We start from the raw sequence: 14,568 nt of genomic DNA, 5'->3' as shown, positions 1-14,568 counted from the left end.
GGAAACCTCACACAAACTCTTGCTGCTCCCTGTAAAAACCTGCTGGAACAAATTGGACAATATTGGGCAGTAAGAAGAGCTCAGAAAGTATCACAGATTTTTTTTCTAAACTTTCATTGGATTAGGAACCTTGTAGCACTTCAGGTCCCCCCATGCCACCTGCTGTCAGCCTTTAATGCAAGTGAAATACAAAGCTTGCAAAAATGAAAGAAAACTGCTTTTCCACTCCCTCTCCAAGCTACACACCCTTAGAGACAGAAAAGATCACACTAAAATGAGCCCTTTTAAGGACTACCAATACACACACAGCTCTTCCCAAGGGTTAGATGAGAAGGAATGCACTGTTAATTTTAATGGGCTGCCACTTTTCTCTCACAGTGCAAACCACCTCTGCATAACTGAGGAGAGGCTTTGGCTCATGTTGGTACTACTTTTGTAAAATATTGAATTTTCTTAATCATATTGCTGTCCTCAGGGGCCACTGAATGTCACTTACCTAGCAGAACTAGGCTAAAGACCTACTTAAATTATAGACTTAAACAGTTCCTCCTCAAAATATTTAATCTCTCTATTTTTTCCCTGTGATTGAATGCTACTGCTAGAGCAGTGATGGTCAGCAGCTGATGCATTTGGTATCCACCCAGAAATCTTTTCTGGCTCCTTTTGAGTTATTATGAACTTGCCTAGAAGAAGGCAACACTTATTCCTGGAAACCCTGAGCTTTTATGCATGTATCCCCCAAATTTCCCATTCTGCTGTGAACAGGTGGAGCACTTACCTGTGGTAGGCAAAAAGCCCAAAGCACTGCTCCAAAATGCTCCAGTTCTGCTTGGCATGGTCTCCTTACAAAAAGGAAAAACTCAGACATGGATTAGTCACAGGGGCTGTGCTTTGTTTTCTCTTCTGATTCCTTCTCCCCAAGGTGTTCACTGGCACCTCCCCAAGTGCATAAACTGCAGTGGGAAATAGGTGCTAGGAATAGGAATTAGGAATAGAAGTAGGAATAGGAATTCTGCAGCTTTGGAGAATACTGGCCTTAGACAGGACCCTGGAGAGGATATTTCCAGGAAGCTCCAAATTAGTTTCTTTGTGCTGCAGGCTTTGTTTTGCTCTTTATTTACCACTTGACATCATCCCCAGCGTTGCTGATGCTAACACAGTGTGACATGAAGCTGTTCATGAAAGGACATGATGGCAATGGGCCCGAGCGTGTCCTGCTAGAGAGGCACCACCAGCCTCGCACAGCAAGTCCCACCTTGGCTGGGCAAATGTTTCCAAATCCTGCAGCCTGACAACAGCACTGGGAGCCCTGGGATAATAGCTAGGATTAAAAGGTGTTAGAGGAAATTGTCACCAGAGAACAGCTGCTTTCACTGGTGTCAGATAAAGCAGAAGTTTAGGCTTCTGATCAACAGATAAAGACCAACATCAGCCTCTTTGTTCCTGACATGGACCTGTTCCAAGGAGTGTGGTTTATCCCAAGCAAACAGGAGCACCACAGCCTACAAGGTCCAGTGCAACCAGTTGCACAACATTCAGAGGTATTTCCCACCTTATTGGGGCTTCAGGACAGAGCACCAAAAAACCCCCAAACCAGTCAAGCCATCTGGTTTACTGCAGACACCCAGCACCTTTTTGGGGCTGTGCATTTTTGAGCACCATGTCCTGGCACAGGGTCCCTGAACCAGTGACACCCATTGGGATGTGGAGAACCCATAACAGCCTCTCCCACATGGAGCACAGGGCCTGGAGCACAGTGTGCAGTGTTTATAGAATCCCACCACACCCTGCAGCCGGGGTATTGGTGCTCATTGCTGCAAGGGCCAAGCGTGAGGAGCTTTCCTGTCTCTGGCAAGGCGGGGTGCTGACGGCCATGTCCCCCAGGCATGAGGAGTTTTCCCATCCCTAGTGAGGCTGGGCGCTGAGGCCATGTCCCCCAAGTCTGAGGCGCTTCCCTGTCCCTGGCGAGGCCGTGCGCTGATGGCCGTGTCCCCCAAGCGTGAAGAGTTTTCCTATCCCTGCTGAGGCCAGGCGCTGATGGTCGTGTCCCATCTGTGGCGAGGCCTGGTGCTGATGGCTGTGTCCCCCAAATGTGAGGCGCTTCCCTGTCCCTGACAAGGCCGGGCACTGATGGCTGTGTCCCCCAGGCATGATGAGTTTTCCCATCCCTGGCAAGGCAGGTGCTGACGGCCATGTCCCCTCCCTCAGGCCGTGCCGCCGCCGTGCAAACCCGCGATGCTGCAGTGCAAACACGCGCAGGAGTTCAGCTTCGGGCCCCGCGCTCTGAAGGACGCGCTCATCTCCACGGACCCCGCGCTGCAGGAGCTCTACGCCAAGGCCTTCTCCAGGGCCGAGAAGCTGTTCCTGTCCGAGGCCTACAACCCCCAGCGCACGCTGTTCTGCACGCTGCTCATCCGCACGGCCTTCGACTGGCTGCTCAGCCACCCCGATGCCCCCGAGGACTTCGAGACCTTCTACCACGCCATGCTGAGGAGGAAGCAGAACTTCTGTCGAAAGCACATTTACCTGCAGCCTATAGGTAATGGGGGGATCTTCACTGGGCTGCCTGGAGAGACACAGGAGGGCGGTGGGTGGTGTTGAGTGCTGCTAACACCCTCCTCTAAGGAGTCACCTGCAAATGCAATGGCCAGAGCAAAGACAAGTGTAGCAGGCAGGGCTCTGACACGCCCCCAGTCCAGAGTCACAAGTTGTGGTGGTAGACCTGCCATATAAATGGTATGTGTGCCCCTGGGTGAGGCTCGCTATGAATTTATGCATATATGTACATCAAAGTATGAAACAATGCTGAAAAAACCAGCATTTCTGGAGGTCTGGCTCTGATGGTTCATTAAACACAGCCACCCGTTCCCACGTTAATCATTCTGCACATCTTAAACAGGAGAAAACCTTCCAGCATATCTGCTCTGCTAATGAGAGCATACTAATGCCTTGTGCAACCTCTCAGAAAGAGCTCCCTCTCCTCCTCTATATCCATAACCATCCAGAGGTGTCCACCACATCCCAGAGTAAGCAATGAGCTCCAGAATGAACCAGCCTGCCCAGGTGCTGTGGCCAGTGCCACAAAACCCCATCAGAGCCTAAAGCTCACCTTGGCTGTGAGGCACTGACAGAGAGCTTCTCCCCTCAGATTTAATCGAAGGCCCCGCTGGGCTCTCGCTGCTGGATTCCCTGCAGAGCTGTGTGGAGTCTTTCTTCCTGGGCCTGCGTGTGAAGTGCCTTCCCTCCATCCCAGTCTCCTCCATCCACTGCTGCTTCCGCCACAGCCGGGACTCGGACAGGGTGCAGCTCCACGCAGGTGAGCCAGGACCAGGCAGCAGGGAGCCCACAGAGACACCAGCCTGGCACACGGGCACGAGCTCTGCCCTAGGAAATGCCTGACACTGCCTTCATTGCCTGTGCTGGGAGGGGATGAGGAAGGGAGTGAAAAGGCAGAAATCCTGTTCCCGTGGAAAGGCCAGAGCTTTGAGGCTGGAAACAGGAATAAAAAAAAAAAAAAGTGACTTTCATCATATTTTCCTCTGCTGTTTGTGTTTTTCAGTGCTATTATGTTTAGGTCCAGCTCTGGATCGGATCAGCTCTGCGGGAAGGCTCTGTTGATTTGGTGCAGTCTGAGTTCTCCCATCCCCTGTCCAGAGCCAAAGTAAATTATTGGCCTGGGTGGTGCAGGGGGAGAACTCATAGGCCTTTCATGATAGGAAATTTGGGTTCAAGTGTCACAAGTTCCCCAGGGGACTGGATTTGCCAGCTGCCAAACTCACACTGCACAAACATCCACCTGGAATGAGGTGTTTGCAAGTACCATGGGCAGCACATGCTCAGCACAGACCCAGCACTGCAGCCCTGGGGCTGTTCCAGCTCAGTCCTGAACTGCCTGTAGGGAAATTCTGCTCCCAGGTGCTCATTTCCATGGGTTGGTACTGAATTCATCAGCATCTCTGCTTTGTTTTGACTCTGTGCCCAGCACCACTTCCAAATTCAAGTCCTCTCTGATTTGAGAGATGGGCTACACAGCCATGGTTCTCCACCTGAGATGATGAATCCAGCAGCTCTGCCTGCTTGTAGGCTTGGATTGCATCCTCCTCTCCATCAGCAGCAGAAATTCTGGCTCTGTGCCTTCCAGGGATTCCTCATTTAAATGAACATCTCTCTTGTTTTTGTCCAGATGGGATCCTGAATTTCCTGAAGAACAACAAGCCCATGGATGCCCTGTGTGTCCTTGGACTTACCCTGCTGGACCTTTACCCATGTGAGACCTGGAGCTTCACATTCAGCAAATTCCTGCCAGGACAAGGTGGGCTGGTGTCCCATGGTGATCCAGCACAGTGTGAGAATAAGGCAGCACTGTCCCTTCCCTGTGAGACTGGAATAGACAAATCTTAACATGCTGTTCCCTTGTAAGAGGAATTAGGCTTTCCCAGGGTGAAATTAGGGGGATCAGAGCTCCTGGTCCAAGCAGAGGTAACTGAGGTGATACCAACCTTTTGGGGAGTGGGTCTCATCACACCCTGTGTGCCCAGCTGGACTGTGCTCCCACAGCTGTATTTTCATGCTGCCTAAGGTGAGAGACAGCTGTAAAAGAGCAGATGCCTGACTTTACTCCTCTCTCTTCACAGAAGTAGGAGTCTGCAGCTTTGCCAGGTTTTCTGGGGATTTCCCCCAGGCTGGTTGTAGCAGCCTGAACCCACCCACGCAGAAGGAAGAGCTGTGTGAAGTCAGCAAGGAGGGCAGAGAGAGGAGCCTGCAGTTCAGTGCCCAGGAGATGGTGCAGTGCTGTAAGGTAGGAGCAGCAACCTCTGCACCCCGTTTTTTCCTGGGTAGGGTTAAATATTGCAGGCCAGGGCATAAAACACCTCAGCCCAGTGAAAAAGCCATGAGACTGCTCCCAGAAGCACAGGCAGTCACAGCTAAGCCCACACTGAATTCAGACATAAAGATCTTCCATTCTAGTGCACTGCATGGACAGCTCCTACTCCCCTCACCACTGGAGCAAGTGACAACATCAGTTATGGGGAGGCTACAGGATTTGCCTCAGAATCACAGAATGGTTTGGGTTGGAAGGGACCTTAAAGACCATCTTGTCCCAAACCCCTGACATGGGCAGGGACACCTTCCACTAAACCAGACTGTGTCATGGAGCAGGACTGAAACAGCCCTGCCCAGCTCCCAGGCTCATGCTTGGGTAATCCTGAGTATTTTTCTTGTCAAGCATAGCAGGGCTGATACAGCATTTGGAGGATAATCAGAATATCTGGTGGAGCTGTGTGTAACTAAGGGATGGCTGCAGGGGAGGGGTCCCTGTGCCATCCCTGTTACATGGATGGAGGAGAAGAACAGAGAATAATATCTCAGCCAAGTCATCCATTTAAATGCAGAACCCTTAAAACCCCACCAACTCCAACACATCTCTTCATGAGTGCTGTCCTCCCTCATCCCAACATCTGCCATATTCCAGCTCTGCCTCCAGTGCTCCTCCCAGAGCTGGCCCACACAGAGCAGTCACACCAGCACCTGCAAAGCCACTTCCCTTTGCTCCCCTGGTATTTGCTCAGGATTTTCTAGTTTGAGACCTCTTCCTGTAATAATTTTAAATGATATTAGGTGGCAATTGGAGGAGGAGAGGAGTCCTCCATCCTCAGCCTTTCCACAGTTGCCAATTCCCAAGGCAGTCATGCTTGGCCAGCTGACTCCAGCTCAGTTTTCTGCTTTGGCACAAATGTTAATGGAGTCTGTTCTGGAAGGACTCAGATCTGTTATTGCCAACAGCTTCTTGCACATTTCTCACACAGCCTGTGCTGCTCTTTTCAGGCCTCAGTGGGACTGGTTTTCCTCTTTAAAAAACCCCTAAAACAACAAAAACCACCACATTGTCCTTGAGGAAGAGCAGCAGCAGCACCAAACATTCTGCCTACAGGACCCCCCACATCTGCCTCACCCACACCCACCCCTCCTTCTCCACAACACAAACATGGAGCTGGGAAGAGGCAGCAGGTTCTCCTGTCACCTTGGACAAGCCTGGGCTGGGGAGGTGCCATTGCTGAGCAGGAGCTTGGTCAGACTGCAGGGGAGCAGGGAAGGTGGAACAGCAGAGGAGGAAGAGGAGGAGGCAGCAGAAACAGGTATGACCATGCACTGCTGTGCTTCCCTGCCAGGTGACCTGCCATGAGATCTGCCACCTGATGGGGCTGGGGACGTGTCGCTGGCTGCAGTGCATCATGCAGGGAGCCCTGAGCCTGGAGGAGGCGCTGCTGCGGCCGCTGGAGCCCTGCCCCATCTGCCTGAGGAAGCTGCAGCACGTCGTGGGCTTCAAACTCATCGAGCGCTACCGGGTGAGCCCCAAGCCCGGAGCCTCCTGGAGCAGGGACAGGGCAGGGCCAGGCTGGCTCAGCCCAAACCCCAGCACTGAGGGTGCTGCGGCAGCCTGCTGAAGGCAGGAGATCTCAGGAGATCTCAGTACGTAGTGCTGAGGCACCTCACACCTGGACATGGGGGTGTTCTACACAGGCTCTGACCAACAAAGCACTCTGCACGGTTCCAGGGATTTTGGCTCTTCCCAAGGGACACTGCCACAGCCCAACCACACTTTCCTACTCCCAAAAACGAGGTGGGAAGGGCAGGGAGATTGCAAGCAGGAGCAGCAAGTGAGTGCAGGGATTCCCACAGCTGCGCCCTTTCCTGTGCCACCCTGGAGTTTTGCCTCTCTGGGGCTGCTGGGAACAGGGAGGGAACATCATGTGTGCACTTTGCTGCAATTCCTCTGTTTAAATTTATGAGAAAGGATCCCAAATTATGGGACCCTCCAGTATGTGGAGGGTCCCAAACTCATCTTTTCTCACCCACATCACTGCTAACACCACGTTTAGACGGACCAGGAACAATGCTAACACACCCTTAGCTCTTGAAAGGGTTTTCTACCTCTGCTGTCCAAAAAGCAGGATTCAGTAGCCAAATGGTTGGTGGAATAGAAATAATATCCCCATTCTCACTCAGCACCCATCTTCTCCCTGGCTGTGATTCCTGTCTGACACACATCATGCTCAGAGGCAGGATTTTCCTCACTGCCTATTTTAAAGTCTGTGGGTTGTATTTGTAACAAGATATGAGCAGAATGAGGAAGGAGATGCCTCTGGTTTCATTCAGCATGGAATCAGATACACAGAAGCATGGCAAAGACTGTGGGGAAACACACATTTTTTTGTGGTTTTCCTACTTATCTGTGGTGCTGCCAGACCCTTCTCTGACTCTGTGGCTCTTTGGTCCCTACTTCTGTCTGAGAAGTGTCTAAATTGCCCAGACCACCAGAAGATTCTGCTTAAATAAAGCAAATAAATTCTGCTTTATTTAAACACCCAGCCTGTCAGCATCCAGCCAGTGCTTTCATGAAGAGAAAGGCCACCTGCATTCATCTTTTCTAGAAACATTTTTGCCCTTACACCTGCAGCAAATACTGTAATTGGCTCAGCATCCTCTGAACACAAACCTTAAGGAATGATGCACTTGCCAAATGTCACATCTGCTTCCTTGGGAAGGCAAAGCTCAACTAGATACAGCATAAACTGGTGTAGGACAGCTGTGATAATCTCTGTAAGAGGCTTTGCCATAGTGTTGAGAGGAGACATAAATGCCAGAGATCAATTAAATAGTTAAGGAACAGGACAGAAGAGGGCAGAAAGCATTTGGAGACAATAACAGAGAGCAAAGTTAACTTGCCAAGCACGTTAAGCGCAACTCTGAAGTCACATTTCCTCTTGGAAACAATCACAGATCCCCACCTGGCACAAAACAGCTTCAGACACTCCTAAAAACCACAGGAAATGCCAGAACCAAGCTGTGCCTCAGCAGCAGCAGGTAACACTGCTCAGATCTGCAACTGAGACACAGTTTGGGGCAGGAAACCAGTCCTTATGCAGCAGAAAGATCTCCTCAACTTATTTATCTGAGTTGTACTCAGAACCACACTCCATTTTTTATCCCAGCTGATTATTCCAGCATGAGTCATCTTGAAAACTGAAAGCCGGTTAATTATCCTGGTGTTTCCCCACCACAATCAACATTTCCACATTTCCACCTGCTGCTTGTGCAGCATCCCAGGCTGTCCTCACATGGTGGCTGGATGAGTTTGCAGTGGCCACACACACACAGACAGCAGGTCTCAGTGACATCCTCGGGGTGGACATCCACTTCAGCTGCTCTTGCCTGCAGGTAAACAAAACCCACACAGAGCTCATCCCTTCCTGGTCAAACAGGAGAACATAAGAGGCTGCAGCCCTTCAAACCCACCCAAAGTTCAAATGAAAAAAGCCACCCAAAGAATGAGATAGATTGAAGAGATTCTGGGAATTCAGGCAGTAATCCTGAGTAGATTATCCCCTTTTTTTTTTGCCTTGGACAGCCCAAATGTACTGTTGGAAAATCCACATCTCCACAGCCTTTTTTATTCCTGGGAATTGGGCTAAGTAGCAATTGGGATTCCTTCCCAGATTCACTATTCTTGGGAATGTAGAGCCATTACAAAATCGTGGGCTGCTTGCAGCTTTCCAGTAGCTTTGCTGTCCCCTTCACTAGCCCAGCTCCCTCTGCAGCTTCTGGCACTGCCTTTGTTGGATAAGCCCAGAGGGAGGGAAGGAAGGCCCACTGGAGGTGGGACCAGGCAGGAGAAAAGTTGTCCCTTTACAACTTTTCTTGCCCCAGAGGGAGGGGGCAGGGTGGATTAGCTAAGCTGAAAGAGTCCATTTTATTCCTGTACAGAATTCTTCCCCGAGGCTCCATGCTCAGACTGAAATGAGAAGCAGGGCTGATTTCTCCCACCCACTCAATTTGAGCTATTTATCCTTTCTGTCACTTGCCTGAAGAGACAGCAATAGAGGAGGAGAGGAGGGGGAAGCAATGGGGGGCTGTGAGGGAAGGGAGCTGCACAGGGCTGGGAAATCTCCTGCCTGCTCCTCAAACACTGCAGCTCCCCCTGAGCTGAGCAGGGACGGATCCAGCTCCGTGCCTGGCACACCGTGGGGACAGCCCAGGCTAATCCTGACACTGCTGAGCCACTGGGGGCTCTGCAGATGGATCACTGGGAGCTACAGAGAGTAAAGGAGAAGAAATAGGCCACAGGAGTGTGAGAAACTGAAAAACACACATAAAAAAGCTCAACACTGGCAGCAAGGCAGATAAGACCACCTATTAGCCAGGGATGACTGGAGTACTGTGGTTCATTCCTTAAAGCATAAGGAACAAATGTGCCAGGAGCAGCCTGTTATAAGCCTCATTGTGGCATTTAATATTTAAAAAGGAAATTGTCTCAGACATTTTCCTTTCATTATTTCTTTCCTAGAATCAGCCTTCCCACTTGTTCATCTCAGCTCAGGAGGGGAAGAGCTATTCTTGGGAATAAAACACACATTACCACAGGCAGTAACAACCTGATGAAACCCAATTCTTCACCACTATCTGAGGAGTTTCTATAATGACACACTTTCCTCTGGAGAGGCATTGGTTTGCCTTTCCTAGAGACCACATTCACAGAGCAGGGAGTGATCTGCTGCAGTTTTCTCCTCACCACCTTCAATAACAGGGCAGATAAAGTCCACATCTGACTGGAGGCAGCTCTGCCACAGTCCAAGTAAATGGGACAAGAGAAAGCTCCTGCCTTGTAGGGTCACCAGGAGTTGTCTGACCCCATTGTCTGGCAGAGAGGATCGTGGCAGCAGCAGCTGAGCCACCCAAGATAAACAGGTTTACCTGGCAAACACAGCGAAGGTGTAAGAGCATCTCTCATCCTCCACAATGAAACCTTTCTCCTCTCACACAGAAGCTGTATGCCTGGACACAGACCGTGCTGTCCACGTGGCCAAGGCAGGAGTCAGCAGAGCTCTCAGCCTCCGAGGACATGCTCCCGTTCAGCTCCGACTCCGGGATGTGCTGCGAGAACGACTCCGAGGCCGTGACCTCCCTGTCCGAGCCGCTGACCCCCGACACCTGCAGCCAGGGCCTGTCCCTGGGGCCAGAGCTGGAGCAGGACGAGCAGCCCAGCTCCCTGCAGGAGGGGCAGGGCCAGCCCCGGCCCCCCGGGCACACCAAGGCCACGGACACCATCAAGGATTACGAGCTGTGGCTGGAGATGTGCATCGCTGCCCTGGAGAGGAACGTCTCTGAGGAGGAGCTGGCTCAAGTGGACAGGAGTGTGGATGCCCTGGCTAAGTGGGAAATGTTCACAGGCCAGCTGCCTGCTATCAGGAAGGACCTGCCCTTTGCTAGGGACAGCACTGGGCTACGCAAAGTTCTTGGAGACAAATTTTCCTCCTTGAGGAGGAAGCTGAGTTCCAGAAAACTTTCCAAAGGGGAATCGTCCCCTCACCGCTGGCGCTGGGAGGACAACTAGGCTGGGGCTGCCTTGGGCCAGCTTTGCTCACCTCACTGCTTCCAGCCTTCCTCACCCCAGGCTGTTGCTGTCTCAGAGAAACAGCAACTCCCCCCAGGAATAAAAGGTGTTTTGATTTCTGAGATTGCTAACACAGTTTTGATGTGATTAGCTCTTCTCCAAGGGTTTTTCCTGTGTTGGTCTAAATGACACCACCAGTCCACACCCACCTCAAGTCCCATGTAGGTGCTTTTGTTTTCTTGGTCTGAAGTTGGCCAGGAAGAGCTCAGCCAGGTCCCCACTAAAGGCTGAACATGCTCACACAGGAGCTTGGGCCATCTGAACAAACAGATACAAACAGATTAATCCAGGGCAGCTCCCCCACACAGAGAGCTCTTCTCTGCTTAGCAGTCAGTTCCAGGCACAGATGAGATTTCCCCCTCAAACACTCAGAGTGCTCTGCTTGCTGTCCCACCAGCAGGAGGTTGTGCTGAGCACAGGAGCACAATCCAGGCTGATGGACTCTCATTATGAGCCGGGGGAAATGGAGGAGATGGGCACAGAGCAAAGCAGAAAGATCCCTGGCAGCTCTGCCCCAAAGAGCAGCGTTAGCCTGGCAATTGTCTCTTGGCAGACCCTCAAAAGATCTCCTGAGATGCCTCAGTTCAAACAAAGCCAGGCTTGGAGCATGAGCTGGAACTGCCCACATCCTCTGTGGATTGGCACAGGAGAGGAAACCTTAGGAAACATTTACAGACTCATTAATTATTAATGTAAAAAGGGGAACCACACCTGTGCTCCTCTTTCTGCCTTGGGAAGTGACCACCCTGGCGCTTCCCTCTTCCCACTGAGCAGGACTGGGTGCTGTGCTGGCACCCTGAGAGCAAAGCCTCCCTTCCCATGGCCAGGGCACGCTGCTCCTCTCTGCTCCTCCTTTTATAGCCAGAGCTGGAGAGGCCGATGGGGAAGGCTGACCCCTCTCCATCCCTGCTCCCTCAGCCCCGAGCACTGATAACGCTCCCACAGCTCATGGCAACGTGGCTGAGCTCCAAATCTCTCCTGGCTAAAAATACCAGCAGGTAGCATCAGACACCAGCAGCTGGGACAAAGGGGAGATGTTTCCCTCCGAGGAGGCAGGAGCAGCTTCGGCTTCCCGGAGCACTTTGAGATCCCCACCCCATCAGGGCGGTTCTGCAGCAGGAAACAAGAGGACAGCTGGAAGACACTGCAGGAACTCCGGAGATTTACACACGCAGGTGAGTAGCAAAGATGGTCTTGCAGTAAATTCAGCTGGCTTCCGGAAACACAAGCGTTTCACATCCGCATGATTCACGCCGGGAGAGAAAGGGAGTTTGGCTCCGGGGCTGATGACGGCAATTCCTGGAAACATTTTCCAGCAGAGCCGCGGCTGCCGCCCTCTCCTGGCAGCCACAAAGGTGACGGCTCCTCATCCAAGGCTTCTCATCCAAGGCATTCTTTCCAGCAGCAGAAACCTTCCAAACAAACCCTGCTTGAATTACAAATCCCAGCTCTGCCCCCGAACTCGCTCAGTTGTTGCCTGAACACAGTTGCTATTTTAAGCAAGAGATTACTCTCTGTTCAGCCTTGTTTGCTCCTCCTTGATTCTGTGCTGAGTTATTGGGCTGAACTTTAGAAACTTCCCAGAAAGAGGCTCAGGATGACAACCCTGCCCAAGGGAGCAGAGGCAGCTTCCCATCATAAAATTCCAGAGACAGCAGAGGAGTGGGGTGGCACAGAAGGGCTGGCAGAAGTCACAGATGGGGACTCCTTGTGACACCTGGCACATGTGAGTGCTGCTGTGAGAGCAGGAATTCCTGCTGAGAGCTCTTGTGACTGTAAATGGGTATTTTTGACACCATCACTGCCAGCACCAGCACTTACCTGCTCAGCTTGTCCACAAGTGCTGCAGGTAAGACATAAATGAGATGGAAACTCAGAGCTTTACCTGGGCAGCTCAGCAGTGGCCACAGGAAAGGGGCAGAAAGTGGCTGAAAACACCTGGAAGTTCTTCAGCAGCTGGAGGAGAAAGTCTCTGCAATATTCCACTGCAGGGTTTGGTCATGTGAAGCCATTACTCCTCTTCACAGCAGCAAAGGTTTCCTGCAGGGTCTGTGAGCAGCATTTTGCCCCAGCCCACAGCAGTGAAAGGCCTGGAGGCAGCTGGGTCACGGAGGAACAAATCACTGGCCCAGGTTACACTGAAAATGAAGGTTATAATCAGAACTAAAGCACAAAGGCACAGCTCCTACTCCTCTCTGCATGTACCAGAGCTGCAGGGGGGCAGAAAACAGCTGGCACAGGAATAAGCAGTAGGCCAAATTGAAGGTAAGCCCCTAAATGAGATTTCCTGCATGTTAAGCAGCAGGTTCCTGAGGAAATCCTTCTACTTGGAAAGGTGTGGGGACATATCTTGCAGCTAATGAGCAGCTGAGTAAGCTGTGAAACAGAAATCCAGATGAGATAATTAGGAGTCACTCTAAAAGGTCAAGCAGTGGATCAACCATCAGCAAGAAGGAGCAGGGTGCTCTATATATAAATCCAACATGCAGAAATCACTTGCAGTGCAGCAGCCAGGACTGGGGCTGGTTACAGAAGGTCCAGGAGCAGTTCCTGTGTGAGGCAGGCAGACCTGCGTGCTCCCTGTGCAGCAGCTCAGCCACAGCCTGGAGAGCCTTTGGCAGAAGAGAGGCAGGGGAAGGAAAGGGGCACTCAGATGGGCAGGGCCAGCAGGTCCCAGAGGCCACAGTGCCAGCAGCCTGCCCCAGGCTCCATGGGCATGGCCCAGGGCTCTGGAAGGCACTGCTGGTGCTCCTCTGGCTCGTGGTGAGAGGCAGACCATGAATCCTGCACCTGAGCCACCTTCAGGAGATGCCCCAGCAGAACCAGCACCTCCTCCTGCAGCTGCTGCTGGTTCCCATGTAACAACCCCTAATGCCCAGCACAGATCCATGTTGGGCTCCTGCGGCTCAGAGCAGCTCCCACACCACACCATCCTGTGGCCACCTGCAGCTCCCTGCCCCACCAAGGCAGCCCAGCCTCACCCCCTCTGCCCCAAGCTCAAGGACACTTGTTTTGAAGCAATTTCTGAAGTCTAATGCTGAACATAGTAAAAACCAGGCTTTTAATAGCTTTACGAGCCCATAAAGACAAATATCTTCTCCCAAGAATAAACAGGCAGAACATTCCACTAAACAAGGCCTTGCTGGAGCTGAAGGGAGAGGGGAGACAAAGCCACTGTCCAGAGGGAAAAAAACCCAGCACAATTAAAAACTCCATGCCCTTTAGTAGTTCGGGGTGCAATTGCCTCCAACAGCTTGCAAGAGGGGGAGAGGAAAAAGCGGCACCTCCCACAGACATTTCATCAGCATGATCACTTTGTGATTTAACAGTGGCTGTGACCACCTCTCCCCTAAAAATGGAACTTCTCACTGAAATCTGCTTCTGCTGTGCAAAACTGAGGCTTTAAGGGAAAGCTAGTTTTGGTAAAAATCCCTGAGCACTTGTCCTAATTAACCCTTCCTGCCTTAACACCACACAGCTTCCCAAGATCCAGTCAGTCCTGGGAAGAGTGGCAAGAAATTTGGGATTAGTAACTGAGTAAACTTCCTCCCAGTCTGTAAGGATAATGAGATACCAGGCTGGAGCTAGAGACCACAAGGATTTATTTAATTTCTCTCCTCAAAGAGTTCTAAGGAATACTTTAATATTACTATAACCATCCCAAACCTTACACCTTGTACAGTTGAGCAAAAACACAAGCTATACTTTGCATTTTAGAGCAGCCTCTCCCTGGGGAAACAGACATGTTTTCCCTTTTATCTTCTGAAATTGCAGAAGAGATACTCCGGTTGTGAGCAGGGAGTTGTACTGCTCCTGGGAAGGTAATTCCAAGACAATTTATGGAGTTTGGGCTCTCCCTGGAGCACAAGCACTCACTGGCACTGAGCAAACCCACCTGCAGAACCAACTGCTGCAGCTCTGCTCTTATGGAGCAACATCTGCACAGCTGAGCCAGGAAAGGGCATCCCACAGCAACATCTGGGCTCCAAAAGGGCCACTCTGCTCCACAGAGCTCCAAAGAGATCCCCTGGAGGTGCTGCTGCTGCTGAGAGCTTTTCAGGTTACAGTGACCACACCTGGGCACCCTTTGCTACAGCAAACTGAATTTGCAATTG

At 51.4% G+C, this 14,568-nt stretch overlaps 1 protein-coding gene across 2 annotated transcripts; it reads left to right on the top strand.

The window, feature by feature from the left end:
* Positions 1–2,235: 2,235 nt before the first annotated feature.
* Positions 2,236–10,473, top strand: AMZ1 (archaelysin family metallopeptidase 1). 2 transcript variants are annotated; one of them, XM_059484615.1, is made up of 6 exons: positions 2,236–2,539; positions 3,149–3,316; positions 4,184–4,312; positions 4,635–4,798; positions 6,240–6,347; positions 9,824–10,473. In XM_059484615.1, exons 1-6 carry the CDS (start codon positions 2,236–2,238, stop codon positions 10,391–10,393), a joined length of 1,443 nt encoding a protein of 480 aa, XP_059340598.1. In that variant the 3' UTR covers positions 10,394–10,473. The 2 variants fall into 2 exon arrangements, with proteins under 2 accessions (XP_059340598.1, XP_059340597.1); XM_059484614.1 differs by having other exon boundaries at positions 6,171–6,347.
* Positions 10,474–14,568: the final 4,095 nt, after the last annotated feature.

The sequence above is a fragment of the Ammospiza nelsoni genome, chromosome 17 (assembly GCF_027579445.1).
Source record: "Ammospiza nelsoni isolate bAmmNel1 chromosome 17, bAmmNel1.pri, whole genome shotgun sequence".
Taxonomy (NCBI): Eukaryota; Metazoa; Chordata; class Aves; order Passeriformes; family Passerellidae; genus Ammospiza; species Ammospiza nelsoni.
Note: the sequence above shows the minus strand (reverse complement) of the source record. Positions and strands in the feature narration are given on the sequence as shown.